The sequence below is a fragment of the Cupressus sempervirens genome, chromosome 6, assembly GCF_028749045.1.
Source record: "Cupressus sempervirens isolate cs-2001-9-10 chromosome 6, ASM2874904v1, whole genome shotgun sequence".
Taxonomy (NCBI): Eukaryota; Viridiplantae; Streptophyta; class Pinopsida; order Cupressales; family Cupressaceae; genus Cupressus; species Cupressus sempervirens.
Genome location: NC_143123.1, coordinates 435986048 through 436011441, shown reverse-complemented (window position 1 = coordinate 436011441; position 25394 = coordinate 435986048). Strand labels below are relative to the sequence as shown.

Sequence of the window (25394 nt, the reverse complement as noted above, 5' to 3'; positions counted from 1 at the left end):
GCAACATTTTAGGAAATCTTTGACACATAATCCACAAATAGATCTTCCTTATTTGCAATATTAAAGCATATATCACTCCAAATAGGATTAGGATAGTTAATTTAATCATATGGGGATACTAAATTTGTTAATGGAGTTCAACTATGGGAGAGGTAGGATAAGGGGCATATTAGGGTGCCTTAATCAATCATCTACCCTAGGTCCAAGAGAAAATGCCATCACTCTTGGTTTCTTGTGGCCGTTGCCATCCATACAAGTGGGTGTACCTAGTGAAAAATCCATATCCAATCATTCCTCTAACTAAGGCCCAAGAGTGGATACCATCCCTTGTGGCCTCATGTGGCCCTTTACCATCCATTTGAGTGGGTGTACCTAGTGAGGAATTCATAGCCATTCCCCTCTTCCATAACCACCGTTATCCTCCTTCCTATGATTAAAGATCCTTAACGTAATGGCCAAAATGGTAAGGATATGAGAAAATTGAAATAGTATTTTATGCTCTTCCTTTCAAACTAAATAAGTTTTTCCCATCTGTTTGAAGAATCAACTCTAATATGTTAAGGTTGGGAATACCTCTATTATGGGTAGGTAGGTGAATAATAATTTTGTATTCATTTGATATAATTTCATAGTAAGAAAGCCTTCAATGTTAATATTTTACTACTTTTCCCCATATAGGGCAATGTTTTGAGAACTTCCTTTAATAAGTCTATGCCCTGGTCAACAATCATTTAGATCTTTTTGATGGCATGTGCTTCATACACAATATTGATAGTGGTTACATATAATGTTGCAAGAAATGTACTGGTTGACCATAATAGGTTTATAAAAAGGGCAGAAAATGCTAGGAAAGTTAGTTAAAGTATACAACCTATCATAGACATCTAGGAATTTTTGTTCCCATGCTTTGGTCTGTGAGAATATTCATAGTCTAGATGCACAAAAGTCCATTCTATGTCAGGAAGAGATTCCAATTTTTCTTGAAGTGCTTCTCCAATGTCATGAGCATCCTGCAAGGGCATATCACTGGGTAGCACAATTTCAACTTCAACAAAGAAATGAGACACAAATGTGTAAGCTTTGACGATATCAATATGTTGTATGTCTTTGTAATGATTCCAACAGAGATATGTCAATTTTTGCAAATAATTAGGCGATGTTGTTTTCCCCACCAAAGAATTCACATTCTCCAAAACTGTGCTTGACCATGTGCTGATTGTACAAAGTGCTAACGGCACAAAAGACCCACTATTAGCTTTAGTATTTCAAATTATACACATTAATATAAACTTGAAGCATACTTGGCATCTACTCGGACGAAGCCTGGTAATCTGTATTTTGGCTTTAACGATCACAAGATTATACATCCTTCTTGCTACCACCACCACATAAATAACTTGATAGACACTAATGATCAAGTTTAAATAAAAAAGAATACATCCTCTTCGTTATTGTGCATGCCTGCAGCTGTTATTACTCACTAGCATTTTAAATGCTTCTAAGATATAATAGGTTTATAAAAAGGGCAGAAGATGCTAGGAAAGTTAGGTAAAGTATACAACCTATCATAGACATCTGGGAATTTCCATTCCCATGCTCAGGTCTATGAGAATATTCATAGTCTAGATGCACAAAAGCTCATTCTATGTCAGGAAGAGATTCCAATTTTTCTTGAAGTGCTTCTCCAATGTCATGAGCATCCTGCAAGGGCATATCATTGGGTAGTACAATGTCAACATCAACAAAGAAATGAGACACAAATTTGTAAGCTTTGACGGTATCAATATGGCATATGTCTTTGTGATGATTCCAAAAGGATACATCCTCTTCCTTATTGTGCATGCCTGCAGCTATTATTAATCACTAGAATTCTAAATGATTGCTATCAGTGTTTCCATCTATAGAGACAAAAGTCTGTATCCCTATATGTACATAGAAAGAGAGGTTAGATATGGTAATCCTAAAGGAGCCAAATAGTATTATCTGTAGTCATGTGTTCTAAATACATTGTATACATACATATGCCTTGTAGTAGTCGTTACTATCATCTCTGAGGAAATGAAACCCCAATACTATTCTACACAAATAAGATCTCCAGAATCAAGTAATGCAAATGGTCACATCTACTTGGACTCTTTAAAACAACTACTAATTAGTGGAAAGTGGAAACATATTCTATGTTTGATGCGGGTTATACGAGTTAGCTAGGAGCACATATATAGATATTATTTGGCTTTATTAACTACGTAGGCATTATTGTAGAAAATCAAAATGTGAAGTATCCTATGTTACAATGTAAAGTAAAAGGTCAAAGAAGTGCTTACCACTATTGCTCCAACTGGATCAATCCACCAGTAAAATTTACTTCCAAGAATTGCAGCGGTGAGACCAATTGAATTGGTGATGACATAAAAGAAATGATCTTGGGCATATGCCTTTACTATCTCATTTGTAAAAGTCCAGCAATAGATTACAAGGACCAACTTCATAAAAGTAACTGAAACCATAATTCCAACAACCCAGAACCACCTATCTCCTTCAAATAATACACCTCATTTCTACATAATTTAGGAATGAAGTTGGTGTAAGAGTATTACTTATATGTAATATGCAAAAGTAGCTCATTTAAAAGACAATACACTAATGATGGAACAAATGGAAAAAGAGCAGAATAAAAGTAGAATATTTGGTGCAGAACAAAAGAATACTCCATATCACATTTAAGCTCAATATTTTATAGCTCAAAAATAATGATCAAAATAAAAAAGTATAAAACTCAACTTTTAGGACAAGGAAGTATGCCTTCATTTTGTTCACTTTTGCATCACTAGAAAACCATGTAAATCAGGCCAAGTAAAACTCAACATGAAGCATTTCTATGAGTATTTTCATTTGTATCCACTTACAAAATTTTGGCAAAAACAAAAAGCCAGAGCTCAAGCCACTTATACCATGTAATTCCTTCCAAAATGGTCAAGGGGGTTTACTAATCCAAAATATTAACACTCACCTGATGATGTTGTATTTAAGAACATACATATGGCCTCCAACACTTGAATATTATTTTAACTTAGTAAAACCATGTTGTTTAAAGGATTTAAATCATAAGCACAAAATTATATCTATGGTTGTAATTATGTCCAATAAAATATACTGTATTTGCAGTAATAGGATACAAAGCTAAACAAGTGACTAAAAAAGCATATAATATATCTTCCATGTTCATGAAAATCTCAAATCATCATGAGAACCATTAGGGGGAAATAGATATCTTGTTCTTAAAGGTATATCCTTGAATGGGGAATTTACCTTTGAACAAGTTGTCGAATAGACTCTAACATGATTTGCAGTCCCAATGTAACCATAACTAAAGCAAAAACTAGAATTCCCTACACATGGAGCATTCTATTATGAATTAACACTACATTAGTGTTTGACAATTCACAATGCTCATTCTTTGAGCAATTAATATAGAGCATGACAAAGAGAATATGAACATTCACACATCAATGATTGACCATAGCAATAGAAAACACAAACTACAATGAACAATCTAAAACAATTTCTTACACTAATCAAGAATAGAATTCATCTTCAGTTATATTGATATCTTCTATGAAATTACTCAAAGATCTTAATGAGTCTCATCCTCATCTTATTCATAAATTAAAATGAAACCCCCATTACTAAGAATGCAGGGTAGCACATAAATGCAATTTGAAACAATAAAACATCAAGTTGCAAAGCTTAAGGTTAAAAAATAGTAACATCTTTGGATTTTGGATTTTGCAATGAAAAAGTTTCCCATATGGATGCTTCCCTATTACATGGGATCTCTTATCAAATCTCAAATAAGAAACCAAAGGATAAGAAGTCAAGAACACATAATATATAATAAGCACAACTAACAAGTGTGAAACCTAATTAATAACCACTAAAGTTGCATAAGTTTTAGGTGATGATATTTAAATACTTGACCTTTTAGGTGATGATTTTTAGCTATCTTGTTCCTTAACAATATTGATACTAATATCATGTTATTGCTTCCCTAATTTTTATGTAGAGCATTTTGGTGAATATTCAAGATACAAAAAAATGCATTGTAGCAGAGAAAAGGTTTGATGCAGAAAAATCAAAAAGGCGATACACTCGCTTAAAACTTCTATTCCTACAATTTTTTGGAAGCTATAGCTTGTCCTAGTTTTCTCTACCCTCCCAAACTTGTTCTCATGGCTACTAGATTCAAGGTTTTGGTGTGAAAATATAAGCTAGGTTCAACTTGGAAGTGTATGATGATTTATCGGTATTCCCACCTTAGACAATGTGTTGACTGATATGATATTTATATGTATTGTAATGTTTCATTGTTTATTGAAACCTGCCCACATTCATTATTTTCCTCCAATCGGGTCAAAATTACTATGAAGCAAGAAAATTGTGTGATGGAAAGCCATTTGCTATTTTTTTTGCATGTTTTCTATACTGTAAGCAATTATTTACATCACAGACTTGATATTTTTCTGCTTGTACTTTGACATAAAAAACATGATGTGCATCTCAATGTTGAAGATCCTAATGCTAATAACTACACTAAGCCATAGGTAGATGATTCACAATTAAGTGATTGGTTAAATCAAGATGTAATTGAAAGCATTTGCAATCGCTTTATTACTAGTGATTGGTCAAAGGTTGCTCGCCCAAGTGAAGCAATGGATGAGAGAGATGAAGATGATGACTCTACCTATGGAGATTTTGAAGATCTAGAGATGGGAGAGAAATATGGAGATGAAGCTAATGATAGCACGAAGGACAGTAAAAATTTGAAGTTTGCAAAAGAACAATGAAGACTGAAAAAGCTTGCACTTCATGCCAAATTTTATTCTCAATATCCTTTTGGCTATTTTGTTTTCCAGTCATGCAATGCCTACTTTTAAAGATATTTAGTTTCCATGGTTCATAACATTGTGAAAAAATGTTCTTGGATAGCATTGTGTTTGAGATCCATCCTTAGGATATGATGCAAGATTAGAAGTCTAGAGTTTCCCTTGCATGGGTGATTGCATTGGAAGAGTTGGGAAAGTCTATTTCTAAAGAATTAATAGTAATGAGGTACACAGCCACCTGAGGACAATAAATATCAGTGGGAAGAGCTAAATGACCATCTACTTTAAGGTTGGGAATCAGGATAGATAAATAAAATACTCGGATTAGTAGTAAATAAATTTAAACAAAAAAAGATTATCAATTTAGCCAGAACTTAATATTATGTGCAAGAGACAACAGAATATTGTTCACTGGTTTCTCTTATTTAATACTTTTGGCACAATAAGTCTATAAGTTGTAATTAATAAATTTACTTGTGTGAATTGCAAACATTATTTATTGGTAACTCTAATTTGGTATGTTTTGCAGCATCTCATTATCACCTAACTCAAATGGATAGTCACAGCTTAACTCATATTTGCATCTTCTAACTAGATTTTCTTTAGCTTTGTGAATAAAGTGTCATATGGCAACCTCATTTGTTGTAGATATAAGTGTCGTCTTTAGTTGCTCTATAATTATCTTGATAGGTTCACTAGATAAACCATTCTTCGATGGCACAAATCATGTCTTGACCTCTAGAAGTTTTGATGATAATTGCACTAGCTATGTTTAGTTCTTTTTTGTGGTACAAATATGAGGTGGATTATTGTAGCATTGTTGGCTCTTGATGGTGATCACACCACCTAATGTTACACACATTTGTTTCCGTTTACAACCTATGGAGATATATGTTGAATTTATTTGAGTTTATTAATGTCTGATAAAATAGTAACAATTCTCTCTTTTATTGATTTTGGTATTTATGTCCTAAGATTCTTCCAGCACTACATCAAACTAAGCAAGCTGGAGAAGAACTGAAAGCTAAATGATCTGCTTGATGCACTAGACTTCAATCAAGTTGTGATATTTGTCAAGAGTATTAACAGAGCTACAAAGCTGAACAAGCTTCTTGTAGAGTGCAACCTTCCATCAATCTGCATTCATTCTAGAATGCCACAAGAAGAAAGGTATGTTTGATGTTGTTTTTCTTTTTGAATCTACCATGGTACTTAATGTAATAATTCCCTTTTCTTAGCTATTTTTCCTCTCGATGTTGCAAAAATCCATATTCAAACAGCTCCAAATATTAATGCTAGCAGAAAGAATTGGCTGTAAATATGACATGCTCACCTCAATGTGGACAGATAAGACTGTTTAAAAAATACTTGAAACCTTAACCCTCTCCTAAACTGTGATGCTTTTGATGGTGAAAATTGATTGATATGTGGAAGTTGGAACTGATTGATTTAGTAATTGGGCTATTGAATAAAAGATTGGGGATCACTTTGATTTTTACCATATGTGCACCCAGCCTGTACCTTGTATTTTTTTTGCTTTTATGTTACCTAGGCTACCTATTTTAATTTTTCTACTTTGGAGAAATATTGTGATCAAGCACTGAATAAGATTGGGTTCGTGTATTGTAGTCAAAATTCAAATAGTTATTTGTCTTGATTTTAGCTTTATAGAAAACTCTTGAGCTGCTCTCTATGTGTTATATTGCTCAATCTTCTATATCTGTTTAGATAAGCCACAAATATATGAACTATAATTTCAGCTGTGCGATGATTCATCTTTCATTATTAACCTATATTTAGTGTCTTTTCTCTAATTTTTCTATGTTCAGAACTTCAGCCATGTTAATTCTTGTTTTCACAGTGGCATAGTCTACTTATATTTGTTATGTACAACACCCTTTTGGCTGGTTTGTCATTATACTTGAGTGCTCTTCAGGGTTATCCAAGACTACTCGATTCAAACACTCTATATAGTATATTACCGAGAGATAATTTTCTAATAATATAGACTATGAAAAGACAGAGATCTTTAAGCACTAGTATTTTTCATACTACTCTTTATTTTGGGTTTGACAAATGATCTTATAATTCTATGCATTCCTTTAAAGCCTAGTTCATGAAGAGTAATTTAATGCTTTACTTTGTTTCCACCAATGAATGCCCATTTACCATTTGTATATGATTCAATCACTTTACTATTAAATAAGCATTTAACAAAAATGGAAATAAGTTTCCTGACATGAAACAAAGGTGTTTTTTTAATTAGGCTGCCTTTATATCAAATTAAGATACCCATAATTCTAGAAATTAACCTATTGTTGGGAATATTATGAAAGGCAAAGTGTTCTATTGTATAGGTAGGGCAAAAAAACTGGCAATAACCATAGCATGCAAAGTAGTTGGTGGAGCTATGTTTGCATTATGTTTGGTGGGAATTTATGTCAAAATTAAGGCTAAAAAATGCTTTGCACAAATTCATTGCATAGCCATACATGGTAAGTTAAGATAATCATTTGCTATTTTTATTTTATTTTCTCTCCTAGATAATAATTTTAATAGCTCCTTGCTTTGTACTAATAGCTTCAATGTCTGGCAACATGTAGATCATTAGGCAATAGAAATTAATTTAGTGATGTGGTAATGTATTCCTCATATGATGTTGGTTTCATTATGTGTTTAAATGAGTTAGGTATTAATGATTGGCATTGAAAGATCTTAGCTCAGAGGTTGAATGGTTGAAAGACTTGGTTCAAGTTTGAAAATTTTGATTTACTTACACTCTTTATCTGTTGTGATTGGTAGTGGGCTATTCTAGTCATGGTCTATTTTTAAAATTTTCACATCCTTAAAGACATCAATTAAGAAAATCTTTGAAAATTTCAATGCTACAAGGACTCCATGCCATAGTTAATATATGACTTATAGCTACTTTTTCCCCTATATGCTTCAAGAAAGAGATTTCATACAGGCATCCAGAATATAGCCTATAGAGGAAGCAAGGATAGTTTTATGGTATTGACAAATGCTTCTAGATATAACTGTGTAGTGTTTTCCAACATCAACATTTGAGAAAAAATGTGAGTGTGATCCAAACTATTGATGCTGAAAAAAGTTACATCATTATATCCAAAAGCATTCACTAGAACTATCATGAACTCTGGAAATTTCATGTCTCTTATAGTTTTCTGATGATCTTTACCAAAATGAGGGATCCTTTAATGCCAAATTTTATTCAAGGCATTGCCTTTATTATGAGGGGATGCTTGCATGTTGTCTGTCTTTAAAATTTGCATTCTACTTTTTCTAGAATTACATTAACATTCCACGCTTCCAAATTATAATGTCATGATAATGACATCATAGATACTAGATGGGGAGCATAGTCCACTTAGAAAGAATTAAACAAAGCACTTGAAAAACTTGAAAAGATCTAATTTAATGCTTTCACAAGGAAGAATTAACACTATACACACTATTCCATCTAATAAAATCCACAAATACTTCTCTATTCACTTCAAAACTTAATAAAAACTAGTAACTATCACTACAATTCTAGGCACAGTCTATTGTTCCATTCTATAGTCATATAATGGCATTTACCAACCCTTACATTAGGGTTCCCCAGGACATTTATAGCCTTCTCCTTGGCATTCATGAAGTCTGTATCCACCATCCTAAAAGTAGAAGTTACAGAATCACTTCCCAGAACTCATATTCAAGACCTTGGTGTTCTTCTGATTCATTCAAGATATGAGGTAAGCTAATTGTGATTATTTGGAAGAAATGATCATATAGAATTCATCCAATGTTTTTGCTCTTATTCCATGAATAATATGATCTTTTGTTTTCAAAATTTGAGGCTTGCATTCTTCAGCGAACCAGGTCTATATGGATTCAAAGGGCTTGCTGATAGGGTTGCACCTATTGGTGTACATGCAGCTCTTTTTCTCATAATGGTAGGGGCAACTCTAAGTTCTATGGGGGGCTACCCAAGTCCAGTTACAATTCCTCAAGGCTTGAATTTTATAATGGGGGATGTGCTTACTCCAAATGGAATTTTGTCTAAACCAATTATCAATTTTCAAACCGAAGTTCATGTTGAGAAGTTTTATATTAATTACTATGAGAATGGCGAGGTATATATAAATATATATTTGGGATTACAATCTAGAGCTTTGTTTCTCCTTCACACAACCACTCACATAAAAGAAGAAACAATATTCTAGCCACCATCTTACAACTCTTTGTTCTTTTTTTGTTCTCCTGGCTACATTTTTTAGTTTTATAATCTAAAAATAATCAAATCTCTTTCAAAAACTGCATTGAGATTTTAACAACAGGTATCTTGTTGTTATTCATTTTTCTTGTCCATCTTTATTTAGGTATCCCAACTTCACATCGACCTTTCTTTATGTGATACAAATGGAAAGGAAGTTCTAAGGAAGACTATCAGTGTGAATAACCCTTTATGATTTAGGGGCATCAAAATCTATCAAACAAATTGGAGTATCTCAACTCTTCAAATACACAAGAATGGTGCAGGACCATTCAATCTTTCAATGCTACATTACAAACCAGAGATAATAAATGTTTTGGTACATTCTTGCCACTAGAAGATGATAATAGTTCTACCAATCCTAAAGAAATGTAAGTATACATGGAAAATCTTTATTTCTAAAATTTTTAAATCTCTCTTTGAGAAAGCCAAGAAAAGAAATCATCTTGAAGGATATTTTTGTCATTTCCTACAATTTTGGAGCTTCTAAACAATTATATTTGATTCATTTATAGATTTCTAGAAAATATTGTGTATAATTATTTGAATCAATGTTTCAGATGGTTTCAAAGAATACATGATCATGCTTATATGTTTATGTTCTTCTTTGTTCTATGCTATATCAAGCAATTGTTTCTTATTTGAGTCATTTAATTTGCAACATTTTAAATCTCTGCAAAGATAAAGTTGGAGCAAGAGAATTTTTCTTCTGAAAGGTGTCCTTTTCTTAATTATTTAATTTTATTTTAATTTTATATGCAAAATATTTTTATATATTAATTTTTTAACTAAAAGATGGGTAAAATTTTTATTGAATATCAAAGAGAGTTGAACAACACAAGAAACAAAGAGAACTACATAGCTTTCTCCTAGTCCACAAGTTGATCCAGCATCTGAGATAAATCAAAGGGAAGCATCCTAGGATCAAGAATGTTCCAAGCCAGCCCCTGCTCAGAGGCCCATTTAGTCAGACAATTAGCCACACTGTTCCACTCATGAGGGATATGCATAAAGGACACAAAATCCAGAGAATTGCATAACTGAATGATCTGCTGAATAACCAGAGCCAAATGCCAATCCATATGAATAAGGTTCCTATTATGCAATAAGTTCACAACCACTTTCAAATCTGTCTCAAAGATGATTCTTTTCCAGCCACGTAGACAACACTATTCCACTGCAACCAAGATAGCCAGGGCTTCCATGAGGTTATTAGTATGGTAACCCTTGTATATAGAAAATAGAAATTGGATATCACTAGAACTATCACGCCCAACTCCCCCAATACCAGCCAGACCATGATTTCCCTAAGAAGAACCATTAGTGTTGATTTTAAGACTTCCCACCTTAGGAGGAGACCAACGTCCCTGACCATTAACTTGCTAAGGGTTTTTCTTAGCTCTATTCTCAGAGCAGGTGTGGGGGATCGAGGGAGAGCAACCCTAAAGAGGAAAGGAGATGAGAGAGTAAATACAAGCATCAATAGGATCCAAACCCCCACTGATGTCACATTTAGCAAGGAGTGTTTCCTGAAGAGAATTAACAATTCTCCCCCATAGGTGCTTGATCTCAAACTACAAATCATGAAAGATCCTTCTATTCTTCTCAAGCCAAACATGCCATAAAATAAGGGAAGGGTCAATAGTCCAAGCAACTTGAAGAAAATAAGTCTTGGAAGGGGAATGGACCAAACGGTCCCAGAATTTAGACAAAGAGGACACATGCTAGCATGTGCATCCCCACACACTCCACCAGAGGTGCCAAATCTGTTTGGCAAAGGGGCACTGGAAAATAGGTGAGATATAGTCTCTTCACTATTGTACTAGAGAACACAGATGGAAGGCCCTTAGAAGCCTCACTTGCAGAGATTATCCCAAGTAAGACAATGATTGTAAACCAAAATCTAGATGAAAAAGTTACACTTAGGCCATGAAAAACTATTCCAAACTTTCGTCCACCAAGAGACCTCCACCTCACCAAAAAGTTGCTTTGTCAGTGCAAGGTACCCAGAAGAAACATAATACTTGCCAGAAGAAGCACCTCCCCAAGCCAAAACATCAGGTTCCTGTAATGAGCTGCACTCCCTAGAAGCCAATATCTGAGATAGTTCTAGCTGATCTCCCAGTGAGCCACCCAAAAGCCAATCAAAAAAATTCTTCCATCTATAACCCACAACAAGGCCCAGGTTAAAAGCCTCCTTATAATAAGCTACCTTATTCCATCTAGTAGAAAGGAAAGAATCACAAAGCACTTGCAAGTGAGGAAGAGAGGAAAGGAGAGGAGGACGCCCATTCCAAGAATCACTCCAAAATAAAGCCTCAGTGCCTCTATTGCAGATCCAAAATAAACTTATCTTCACCAGGTGAGCACCAATCTTAAGGGTATGCCACACCATAGAGCCTCTTCCCTCAAGAGAAAACCTAGAAACTTCTGAAGGTTCAACACCAGGTAAATACTTTTGTGATAGGATATGGGCCCAAAGCTGAGACTAACTAGTACACCAACGCCAATAGAGCTTGGCAGCAAGAGCTTGACTACACAAGATAGTAGACTGAAGGCCAAGGCCTCCTTCCTTTTTTGGCCTACAAACAATATTCCAATTGATGAGGCTCCATTTGGTATGTTTCAAATTGCCACTCCAAAGAAATTGGTGAGAGAGGGCATCAAATTCTATAAGAAAATACACCAGGGCAGCCTGAACCATGCTTCTGTATATGGGAAGAGCTTGAATTATAGATTGAAGGAGTGTCACCCTACCAGCAGTAGAGAGCCACCTATGAGTCCAATTATTGACCCTTTGTCAAAGTTTGTCAAGCAAGCTTTGCCAGAAAAGCCTAGGCTGTCTACCCACCACTATTTTTATATTTTGATTAAAGTAAACATTATTAAATTTATACTCTCTTTTATTAAATTATAAGACACCTTTAATTATATATTTATTAATTTAACTAATAATAATATTATGAATTTATTATTAAAATGAAAGTACTAAATAAATTATTATTAAATTAAATAAATATAATTATACCAAAATTAGAACTTTAATTAAATCTTTTAAATTTATTTCTTCTATTTAATTAATTAATTTAATATAATTAAAAATTGGTTTTTTTAATATAATTTTTTTGTTAAATTAAATCATTTAATAATTTTTTATTTGATTTAATTATAATTGAAAATCACAATAGACCCACAAAACTAAATAAGGAAACTCATTTTAAAGATAAAGTACTGAATCAGACTCAAAGGGTCAAAATCTTAGATTCACATCACTTGACAAATTCAAAAGGGTAAATAACTTAGATACTTGTCCTGATTTATAGGAAAATTGGCTTAGGGTTAGGATTTGGACTTAAGAAATATCTCCCATCTTTTACCATTGAGATACTATGATAGGACACACTCATCCTAACAATTTAGGGAAGTTGATGCCTGACACTTGCAATCTACATAAAAGCTGAGCATATACATATACATATAAATCTACACTAAATAGACAATGACGAGGAGTGGTGCATCATGTAAATCTTGACTCATAGGTGACTATGACTTCGTCCCTCAACCACATCAAAAATGTCAACCATAAAGTAAAATATGCATGTACACCATACACATGCAAGTATGGGGTAGGTAACCATGGAAACTGCATACAAATCATCCATCTAACTATCACCATAAAATAACTAAAATCACTATATGAACATACATATATCATCATCCAAAGACTAATAATGAACACATAAAATAATTGAGTATCAAGTAGCTCATCAGATATATAAACTAAGTATGAAATAGCATTCAATCAAATCTGGTAATCAAGTACCATTAGTCAGAAAACATAACCGTAAAGTTGGCCTAAAAGAATACGACAATAAAACATTAAAAGTGAACTAGGGGTAGGCATTACATTAGATCTAAAAATTTGATAGATCAAATGCTCCCACACTTCATGTATGATATAATGATGGAAACTACTACAGTAGTTTGTTCTTCATTAATAACAATGTCAATGTGCATGTTTTACCCATTATTTTTAAGGAGGCTAATAAAAGTACAAGCCATTTAACGAAGACCCTATAAAATTCACTATGGATGAAAAGGGTACAAAGATATTGGTAAAACTTGCAAAGAAAATAAATTCTTGAAATGACAAGATGAACCTCAATGAAGGAAAATTCTAACAATGTGTATTTCATTAGTACCAAGGAAGAGAAAATAATAAAAATACAAATAATCTTACCAATATTTTACTTCGCACACAAAATTTTGCAAACCTTCCATGCTAGCACTTAGTGACATCATTTGATTGGTGTACCCTTCAAAAGTACAAGTGCTAGTTTATAATTTATTTGTTTTTTTGGAAAAGATAAATATTGGCTAGCCATCCTTTACGACTCAATAATTTTCTAATTCATTATTTTAAAAAAATAGATAACCCTCATGCAATAACATTAATAATCATTAATTAAAATTATTATAACATATAGCTAAATCATAATGAGAACAATGACTCAAATTTAAAATTATCCTTTATATTTTGAAGAAATATTCAAACCTAAGATTACACTTAATAAATGTTGTGTACGTGGAAGGCAACATTTTACCTTCTTCATTGGGAGATTACTTTTTACATCTTCATTGGAATGCTTGTTGAGCCATCTGAATAGTTCAGGGTAAAATGGCTATTTTTTATTATCAAATCAGAAAAATGTCTTCATTTGGAATGCTTGTCTAGCCATCTAAATAGTTCATAGAAAAATTATTATTTTTAATTATCAAATCAGCAGAATATAAATATATTATTTATATCTTTATTTCTCCATATTTTTACATTAAGGAAAGTTTCAATATATATGACAAATTTGTGCATACTTTTAACAATTAAATTGTTCTTAAGACATAACTACAACTGATGGCCAAGAAACTTATGCAATGAAAGAAATAAAGAAGTAAAAGAAAACTCTAAAAGATGCTAATTTTTATAAATATGTATCTTTAGTTATTAATATAGTTTGTAAGAGAAAATATAAGACTAATGTGCTTGTATCCTTAATTTCCAAGGAAAGCTTTTCCCCTTATCATAGATAGTTATGTAAATCATGATAGACCTTCCCATGGATTTAATCATGCATAACACAATAGCTTAATGTTTTTGGAAAAAAATATTAACTTACAAAACTACCTCTAGAGGAGCAATTATTGTTAGAGTCATCTTTACAACTGTGCCCTATGGCATCATCCTCTTCATCGCAATTATGGTCTTCAGATATTAAGGAATTCACCAATGTCTCCAATAGATGCATCTTTCTAGCTTTGGCCCTCTTCTCTGGATGATTAATTTCGGTGTCATTGTGTATAAGCACATATTCCATTCCCACATCTTCCTTTCCCTCTTCCAATATATGCTTCCTCAAGGACATTGTGTTATCTATATCCCCACTTGGAATGCTAATGAAGCCACCTGAATTGTTCATAGCAAAATAATTCTTTATAGTTATCAAATCCGAAAAATATAAATATGTAATTTATAATTTCATTTCTTCACATTTTTAATGAAAATATTAGTACTTTTAACATATTTTGTGCATACTTCCAAGTTTTAACAGTCAACTGGCCTTTGACTAAAAATTTAAGGAGTGAAAGAAGTAAGAAGAAAACTTTTGAAGAACAACCATTTTTATATCTACTTTTTACTTCATTGCTTCAACAGTTCCTAAGCTATAACTATAGCTTATGGCCTAAAATTTTTTTACTGAAAGAAGCAAAAGAAAACCTTCAAAGGAGAACCATTTTTATATATACACTATTTAGTACATTATTGTTGTTTGAAAAAGATTAGAAATGGGTGCCTGTAGCCTAAAATTCCAACAATAGCTTTTCCACTTACCATGGATTTAATCATGTATAATAGAATATGTTAAAGACTTTTTTAAAAAGAAACTAAAAATACCTTCAGGGGAGAAGTTCTTGTTAGAATAATCCTTTCCGTCATGAATAAGGTCTTTAGGTATCAAGGAGTTCACCTGACGACTTAAACATCACACTCTAAGCTACATTTCTGGGCTAAAAGTGCTAAATAGTCAAAGTTGACTTATTTTTTTCAAACTTAATTTCTTCCTTAGTGTGTGATGTTCAAGGGTGGCCAAAATTTACTGATGCCTCCAGTAGTGTCACAACCCATTTGTTCACAAACAGAATGAAATTGAAAATATCATGCCACAAAGATTTTGTTTAAAAATTTCATTAGAAAATTTATCAATTAGTAAAGAAAAATGCAGAGTTGTTTGGACAAATGCATCAAATCAAATTAGTTTGGTTAGTTACAATGGTAGGATTGTCTTTTATTAAAAAAGGGGTGCTTGCCCTTTTTTGTTTCTCCATTGCAACTGCATCTCAAAAGAGGGTAGATAAAAGACAATGATTTCATCAACAGATGGGGTATAAGGTAAAAGGAGGAGGTGTGCGAGCTAGAGATGATCAAGAAAGCTGATTGGACAAAATAAACAAAAATGAAAAAAATACTCAATTTGTTGCGGCAGTAATATATTTCAATTATCATTTTGTCCATATCAAATACATTACATGATGCTTCTATTTATAGAAGTCATAGATCATTTCAAAAAACATCTAAATTAGTAGACAAAACAAAAATAGACTTTTCTAGAATTATTTATGACTTCCAGAACTTAACCTAACAATGATGCTTTTACAATTCATTTGAGGGAGAAATTACTCATTCCAACATTGCTCCTAAAGCACTACTAGTTTTTCAATTGAAACTGGTACTGATTTCACCATTCCTACTTTTCATAATAAATGGTTCTACTAGTAATTTGATAGGATAAAATGTGTTTTTTACTAATCATTAAAACTTTAGTACTCCAGCACTTATATGTTGCTTCCTACTTTGTTTTTCCACATACTCAAACTTATCATGTTTTACTTGATGCTCTTATAACTTGCCATGTTAAACCAAACTTTAAATCCCATTCTTTTCTCTTTGGCACTTAAAGCCATTGACAAAACTTACAATTTAATTATTGAAAAAAAATAGCAACTATAATTCAAGAAATGACTGATATTAGTGTTAATCTTTGGACAAGCTGGTAACTCATAATTTTGAAGCACCATTTATTATGTAAGAGAATTTGGTTTGATACACAGTTAATCTATTTATGCCCTAAATCTTACAATATTCTTGCCCTTGTGTTCTTAGACAAGTTCTATAGCTCATTTCAACTTGGTCGTCATGGTTAGAATTTCTGGTATCTAGTATTCAGTATTGGTAATCTAGCAATGAAATTTTGATTTCTTTTGAACTTGAGCATATATGTATATATATCATTTTAGTTAAAGCTAATGATAGTTTATGTAAATCAACTAATGTTGACTACTCAATATTCAAAGGACTTGACTCTCATTGATTTTTTTCATTTTATGGAGAATGTTGATGTGGCATTGATTTTGTAGGGGTGGTCCTTACATATGGTATTAGAGCTCTTGGTTCCACACTTGGGCCTTGAGTTCACTATGCTAGACACACAACTATAAGTCAACTAGTTTACTTTATGTTGTATGAGTTGATGACATAGATTGCATGTTGTGCCTCTTAGCTATGATTACTTTTGACATAGAAGGATATGATGTTTCTTATGCATGTCATGATCTTGAGTTAAAATTGCATTCTTTTAAAGATTGTTAAAAATGGGAAGTTTATGGAATGACTGGTAAATTGTGTACCTTATATGTTATGATTATATTTACTTAAAACCATGTGATGGTATAATATGCATATTGAAGCATTAAAATTGAACTATTGAGATAGTCAAAGGATGGTTGAATTTTGCACTAGGCAATGAGAGCCTACCAAATGAAGATTTGGCTTGTGATAGCACTGAAAAATATCTTTTTATTATGTAAATGACATGTGATGCACATGTGGTGCAAGAATCTATTTTTATTTTATGCCAGATTCATGAGGTTCATTGATAAACCTAATATAATAAGTAGGAAGAACATGGATTTCATTACAAAAGTATTGCATGTTCCATTATGCATTTAGAAATGTGTGATTATCAAAATAAATTGCATGTGATGCATGAGAAATTTGGTTATGTGCAAACATATACTCCCTCTTGGTGACTAGTGATAATCAGTGTGATTTAAGTGAATTGGGTTTTTATTTTATTATGTTCAATTTCATGAACTTGGATGTGATGAAAGACTAGCTTAAAATTTTACTTTCTTTAGGACCACCAAGCCACCAATTTCTTATGTGACCTATTTACCATGACTCTTGTTCACTTTTATTTTGGTTTTGTATCTCCTTTTTGGACTTTGACTTGAGAATTATGAATCTTGTTTTCAAGATTTCTTTGATCTTGAGGTGGCTAGGGTGTGTGTATTTTTGATGATGCTAGTCTTGTGATTTGGAAGTGATTTCATCAATGATATTTATTATGGAGCCTTGATAGGATGCATGAGGGAGTAGATTTTGAAGACCATGTCATTCTTCCTTTTGCATTTATTTTATGCTATTTTTATTATTTTGGAAGCTTACCTTCCAGTGTGGGTGCCCAATATGGACAAACAAGAAGGGTAGAAGTACTACTTTCATTTTCCACTCTACCTATCAGTGTAATACTGACACTACAAAATGTTGTTATTTTCCTTCATGGCTAGGTGTAATGTAGCAGTTATGGGAAAGATAGATGGATACTTCATGTTTAGTTTCTCTATCTGCCAGTTCTGTAGAATGGTACATGTTTTTCTTGTTTGCTCTACCAATAAATTTGGCTTTATAAAGTTCTTGGCCAAGCCATTTGTTTCTCAGATAATGCATATATGTATATGGTTATGCTTATTTGATTTTACTACATATGTGTAGATGTGTAGTTTATTTTTATTCCTTGCTACGTTTTGTGATTAGGCTACTAGGCACATGGTTGCATGTAGTGTGTTTCACAACTGCATCGAATCCATCTGATCCATCTTGTTCTAGGAAGCTAGGTGTCTCGTGCTAGGGTAGGGGTATTCTTCGTGTTAGGAAGAATCTCAGGAAAAAATCACTTAGTATTTGGCAAGGTTAAAGTGCCTCAAACCATATTTTATGTGATGATTTAATGGCATGAAGGTCATACATCACAACATGTGCTTATATGTTGGTTAAGTACACTATGGTGACAAGATGGGCTTGAGGGCCTAAGGTCACTAAATTGATAAAAATTGGATTTATTGATCCTTGTAGGTGATTGGTGAGCATACCTAGCTAATTTACTTAATGGTATTGATCATATGGTAGATGACATTGCAATTGTATATGTGCTTATTATTCCATCTTCAATGTGTAGGTTGACATTTTCTATGATGCCATTGAGGTATGATGCTTTAAATTATACTTCATATATTTATTAAATCATGCACTTTGATAGATGGATTCCTTGGATAATGTCACTCTCAAATGAAAAATTATTTTCTAACCTTTAATTATGGTGAGTGAAATAATTTTTGACCATACAACTAGGGTTTTACTTGCTCATTTATGTGTCTTTGGAAATAATGATATGACAATTGTTTAGTAGGACATGGTTCTTACATATGATGAAATATAGTTTGACATGTACGTCAACTTATTTAGTATATTCATGTATGAAATATTCATGTGATGATATGTTGTGCTCAAAAATTTGGTCGATAATTGGTTTATGAAATGTAATTATTCTTATACCTATCATTTCAACATGTGAGTTGGAAAGTAGAATGAAGTTGCAAAATTAATTAAAATTTATATTTTATCTACTTGTTAAATTAAACTAATTGTAGACAATTTTGGACTAACCTAACTTGACTTTTTGGCCTATGTGGAAAGTATATGGATATGTGGTTGTCCTATGAGAATGCAAACATGTATGTATAGATCCCTCTTTTACCTACTTTGATAATATTTTTGCATTGGTGTTATGTATATGTGATGATCCACCATGCATGTGACTTTTACTATATAGAAAGTTGTTGAATCCTTTTATTTAGTCAATTTGGTCAATGAATAATGATCTTTGATGTGGTCATCTTAAGTTATTTGTTTGACTCCTAGTTGATATGGTGTTCGACATAAACTTAGACCCTTTAGTCGACATATGCCTTGGGATTTGGTTGAATAATCTATTGATGTAGAACTTGGGTTAATGTTACTTGACACATTTGATTGTGTGACTTTCTATCCTTGATCTTTCTATTATATTGGTTAAATGTATGTTGTTAATTTGGAGCTATATGACACATTATGATATAATTACATTATATGTCACCTTTTGTAGGCATATGTATGCATTATGATGATCAAATTTTGATGAGTACATTGATGATTTTATGTGTGGATGTCTTTGTATTTCATGATGATTTAAACAATGATGAATTAGATGTATCATGATAACATTACTTGATTATGTTTCGTGGACACTGACCTATTGATGTGGATGGGTACTCACTTAGCACACACCACATATTAGATGGTATGTGTGGTACACATGGTATGAATGGTTGATTATTTATGTTACTCATGATCAAGATGTGATTAAAAGATAAGTTAAGAAGTCATAAAGTTGAACAAAATTTTTGACTCCTAATATTTGAATTAATCTCCTTGAGATACTGATATTATATATGAGCTAATGATATTGTGAGTGCATGTGTAAAAGTATGGTAGGTTGTGGATAAGAAGTATCTACTAGCGAGGAAAAATCCACAGGTGATGCCAAGGTATGGTAAGTGCACAGGTATGTGTGTAATATCATGTGATTTTAAGGAAATATGTTACTAATTTTGAGACTTCTTGAGATAAGGAAGTATTTGATTTTATATTTCAAATACAAAATAGGAAGGAGGCGCGTGAGTTGGAGAGTAGAGAAAGAGAGTACAAACTTGCAAAATGGGCATAACTAATAGGTTCCCTTTTCTATTTATGTGTTATTTAAAAACTTCATATGTAATGATGTAGCCTTGCTTGAATAAGTTTCTCAGTTGTTTTGTGCATTAACTCATAGCTCGTTAGTGTTCACAAATTTATGGTTATCACAAGAGTCGCATCTTTCCAACTTTGATGCTCCAACATAAATCCAATGTTGATATGTTATTTTCCTTAATGTTCAACCAGGCATCTTTCGTTTATCTCTTGGATACTTGCTATGTTTGTGTGAAGATTTTGACGTGTTCTGCGTTCTTTTTATATAGATGAGAAAATGGGGAAAATGCATTTTCTAAAACTAGAATAGGCAGTTTGTTGTACAGAGAAGGCATCTTTCTATTTTTGGAGTTTAATATAGACTCGCAAACTATGAATATGAGATTTTTCTGGTTTTATAAGGCATGGATATCATTTCTTCTCATTTTAAATGAATTCTACAATTGATCTTCTTTTTATTTTCTAGGATTACACATGAATGAATTTGACAATTTATGCAGAGGTTGAGGTACTATTATAAATAGTTTAACATTCAACATTATTCTCTTTTGAAATAAAATATTTATGGTTTATAGCCATGTTTTAACTATACATCTTATTGTCTATTTAAATTATATGTTAAAGTTCTAGCAAGACCATCTCTTCCTCAGCCTAAAATGCCCACCAAATAAGGAGGCAAGCAATTTCAATTAATTGTCATGTTGGATGAACCAAAAAATTAGGAGAGCCAAGAGGAAATTAAATCTCAATGAAATGGCATAAGATGGAACTTGGCCAAACCATTGTGAGATTTATGAAGCCTCCATGGTAATTCAAACTAACAATCATGTGCATTAGTTGAAGGGCTAAGTATCTTAGATGTAACACCCCACCAGGGAACCCAAAAAAATTAACCTAAAGTGTCACTTATAATCTTTCCAAACATTTTTTTGAAAGATTAAAACAACAAGAGATAATATAGTGGAAGAAATAACTCACATGCATACAAAAAAACTAAAAATAATTGCATCTCTTAAGGGTTACATAATGTTGAATCACATACATGAGTTTTCATTAATACAAAATCTGATACATAACCAAAATCCACATCATAATATAATCACAATTATGAATTCAATTAAATAAGATGTCACTTGGCATAACCAAAATGCATAATCATCCAATGTACAAGCCGCAGGGTATGAAAAGCTCAAATAATATACATCATGAATATAATACATCATCTCATAAGATCTTTGATTATTCAAGTACAGTACAACATAATATAACCATCCAAAAAAAACATAAGATCATAATGAAAGGAACAACTGCACAAGTACATCCAGCACTTACATCCAACTGTCTCAATGGTATAAGAAAAACTACCACCTGGCCTCATGGAACCTAAATGGCCCACTCCCACCATGCTGAGGAGATAATCTCAAGTCCCATATGGATATAAAAGCACAAAAGTCATAACCAATATCTAGGTCAAGGAAAACTTGATAGAAAACTATCTCAAAGGGTATCAAGACACAAGTATCATCTAATCCTAGAGGCAACAAAGACACATAGGAAATCTACTATGTAAGTGGGCAAGTGTCATGGCATGATTCAACTCTAAGGTTACCCTAGTAGCCTCTAGACACTGGCCCCCTAGTATCTTTATGTGGCATCAATATCCTTTCGTATAGACAATGCATACTACCATGGCAAGGTTGCAACCAAGCATCCTCTCTACTCCCATCCTAGCCTATACTAGCACTGCATGCATGGGCAAGGAAAACACTAACTCTTAGTAATTCATCTGAAACTCATTTAATGAAATGTTCTCACTTATTAAAACAACTTACAATTGGTTACCCAAGCGACCTCTTTAGGGCTTAGGCTTCCATTGTGAGCCACTTCCCAACATACACATAGATAACCTACCCTAAGCTAATGAAAAGTACAACTCATAAAATCAAACTATTCACCTCAATCCTTATATAAGCAACTGGAAAGCACCAAAAGATAACTGATCAAAAACTCAAAGGTTATAACAAAAAACTAACAATAATCACCTCAGCCATATACAAGCAACTAGAAAAAACCAAAGGATAATTGATTGAAACTCAAAGGTTACACTGAAAAAATCACAGCATTGACCTTAGTCCTAAACAAACAACTAGAAACAATTAACAAGCAACTGATCAAAACTCATCATAGAAATACATAAATACATCACAATGGTTGAAAACAAAAGATCGTGACCAAATAATAAACATTGATCCATATCTCAAAGATCAAAGCATAAACCACAACATCTCATATAACATCATAAAATAATAACTCTTAGGCCTCTGGTCAACATACTAAGTCAACCCCAAATCCAACACAAAGTAAAACATACATTTTGAAAACATAAGGTTTTGATTTATAAACAAGGTTCAAGTTTTCATTTTACTGAGTGTTATGTGTGTGTGTGTAAATAATCGAAGTCTTGTATTATAATATAATGAATAAAATAAGTTACAGATTTTCTCCATTCAAATGGGCACTGGTAGGAAAGAACAGAGTTGGAAACCTCTAGACTAGCCTAGGACCAAAGTCCTATATTATACATTTTTAAAGGATCATACCCTAGTTTACAAAATCTCTTTTTGATATATGTGTTCGAGTCATACTAAAAAAAAATTCCTTTAGAGTATGAAAAGTGGAAATCCTTATCCTAAGAACCAAATGTTTACCTATTTTGAGAGATATGGATGAAATTCTACAAAAAAAATGATAGCTAATTTCCCAGAAAGGTTAGTAGTTAGCTTCCAAATCATAGTTAACAAGCTCACAATCTAGGTAAAATAAAGGGATTCCTTATTAATAATCCATCCTCTAAATCACCATATAATGTATTTTCAAACTTGGTTTCTTATGCAAATTAGTACCCATGTTTAGTGTTGCCCCTATTAAGTTAATAATAAAAGGCTAAATTAAAGTCTAATTGTATTAGATTTCTGATCTTGCAATTTTCCCATGGAATTCAAGGTAATCAAATAATTAGAAAATGATCAAATAATTAAACATCTTCTTTACAATGATACTTAACCATATTCTTTTATTTTTTCATGAAACCTAATTAGAATGTGTTTGAGGTTATTCTACCTTAATTTTCTGAAGGGGCTAACATTTTGGGGAATTAGTTTCCTATCCATTAGCCTAAGTTAACTAGATGAAAACATGTATTTACATTGTTAGTTTCTGACAAAGAATCCTAATAGTCTAATTGCTAACTTGCTTTGATCATTCTCTTTCTTGTTTATTCAATTTAACCAGTTAATTTTTATAATTAATGCCAAAATTTGAACCATGTATTCTTAGAATTTATTTTTAAAATCCTCTTTCAATCTTTTAATGATTTAGGTTAATGAAATAATGATCTAAATATTTGTACCCTTGTTAATGTTAGTTTGGGATTGATTGTTAACTGATGAGTAATATCCTTACTAATGATACTAAATTATGTTTCCTCAATTGTACATATTTGAGTTTCATGTTTTATAATGCTTTCTAGCCCTTCTCTATTTTAGTATGTTGTCAATGTAGAAACTTTTAAATTCACCAAAAATATGCTACAAAAATTCTTCAATAGTGAAAATAGAAATGCTAAAAGAAATTTGGGGGTAACTTTCCACACATAAGGAATAGAATAGTGAAAATACTATGTATTTATATAAATTTACAAATTTGTTCATACAAAGAGCAAGATGCAATTGTATCTATCTAGAAAACTTAAAGATTAAGAGGAAAACCTAACAGAACCCCATATACATCTTTAAATGCCATATATTTACAAGGGAAACAAACAAAAAGGTCTTAGCCCATACTAACGAAGCATTGCAAAAAAAAACCCTAAAGTCGGAACCCTGCACACAGGAACTAAACTAGTAAGCTCAATAAGACTGGCCATCTATACATCATCCTTATTAATGCAAACAATGATAATCTTCATAGGTTCCTTGTGGTTTTTCACTGGGCATCCCAGAAGAGAGATGAAAGATGTTTGTTCTTTTCTTATTTTGTACATATTGGGTAGAATTATTTCCACATTCTCCAAGCTTTCCAAATCAACCTCAAGCTCTACATTTGTTTATTATATAGGTTTAGATATATTTGTAGCCATTCCATATTTGGCTCAACCACCATTCCTCTTCAACTTAGGAGAAAAGAGATATTTGCCTCCATTTTTTACCAAGCTTGGAAAAACTTGGCATTGTCCCTAATTGTCAAAATAGGGCACCTAAATATCTTATCTCTACTTGGTCTACTAGGTAGGTGGTTCATATATACCTTCAGGATAAGAATCTTCTAATTCACGATACTCTTAACTGTATGTTCCAGCCCTTTTAACCAAGTTGAATTGAAGATATCCCAACATAGATTAATAATAAACCATGCTCTATGTTAGCCCTAACTAGACAGCCTATGAAGGACTCAATAACAGAGTTGCTCATCCTCCAAGTATAGTCATAATTGAAGATCTGATCTCCTAAAACCCTACTGATCACTACCCTTGAAAGATTATCCATAGGATTCAAAATCCTATTCCACCTTTCATGCTTGACATTACCCCTAAAAGCCATTGTCTTAGGCTCTAATGCATGAAAAATGACCATAGTTGTTTCCATACTAAGCCCTACACTAAATTTAACAAACAGATGTCATATGTTGCTATAGGACATAGATGCTCCTTTTATAGATGGAAAGACTACCAAAGGCTCTAGAAGCCTAATAAACTTATGATGGTTGATGATTAATATTTCCATCATTATTCATCATTCCTTAAAAATTAACTTTATTTTCTTATTACTTGTAATGATTTTATATTTATTATAGTGTTTAATAATGGTTTTAAATTTTTGATTAACTAATAATATTTCTTCTCCATTTGCCCCTCTATTTCCTTAAAAATCATCCTTTCAGTTTCCTTCTCTAAAAATGTGTTGAATTTTAGTCTCCTCAAAGAGATCAAAATATTTTAAAACTTCTTCTAATTTTGAGTTTAATACCCAATTTGAGGTACTCCTTTTCCTCAAAGCATTAAGAATAATTTGAGAATCCCCTTTGATGATTAGTCTTTTAATCCCTAAATTGTTACATAATCTGAGTCCTTCTTGGAGGACTACCAATTCAGCTAAATTATTAGTCATATTTCCAATATGTTTTACTCTTTTGATAATCCATTTTCCTGAATCCTGATTTATTATACATCAAAGTTCATTTTTGTCCAACTAAGGGGGGAGATTCCCATTTGCAATTG

The 25394-nt window shown here is 32.4% G+C and overlaps 1 protein-coding gene across 1 annotated transcript in view; it reads right to left on the bottom strand.

The window, feature by feature from the left end:
• Positions 1-884: 884 nt before the first annotated feature.
• Positions 885-25394, bottom strand: part of LOC149552914 (endoribonuclease Dicer homolog 3a-like) — a 72069-nt gene continuing 47559 nt past the window's right edge. The window contains exons 23-26 of the mRNA XM_089790252.1: positions 11126-11321; positions 3310-3389; positions 2321-2529; positions 885-1228 (exon numbers count right to left, since the gene is read on the bottom strand). Coding sequence (XP_089646378.1) covers positions 885-1228; positions 2321-2529; positions 3310-3389; positions 11126-11321 — 829 coding nt within the window. The remainder of the gene's footprint in view (positions 1229-2320; positions 2530-3309; positions 3390-11125; positions 11322-25394) is intronic.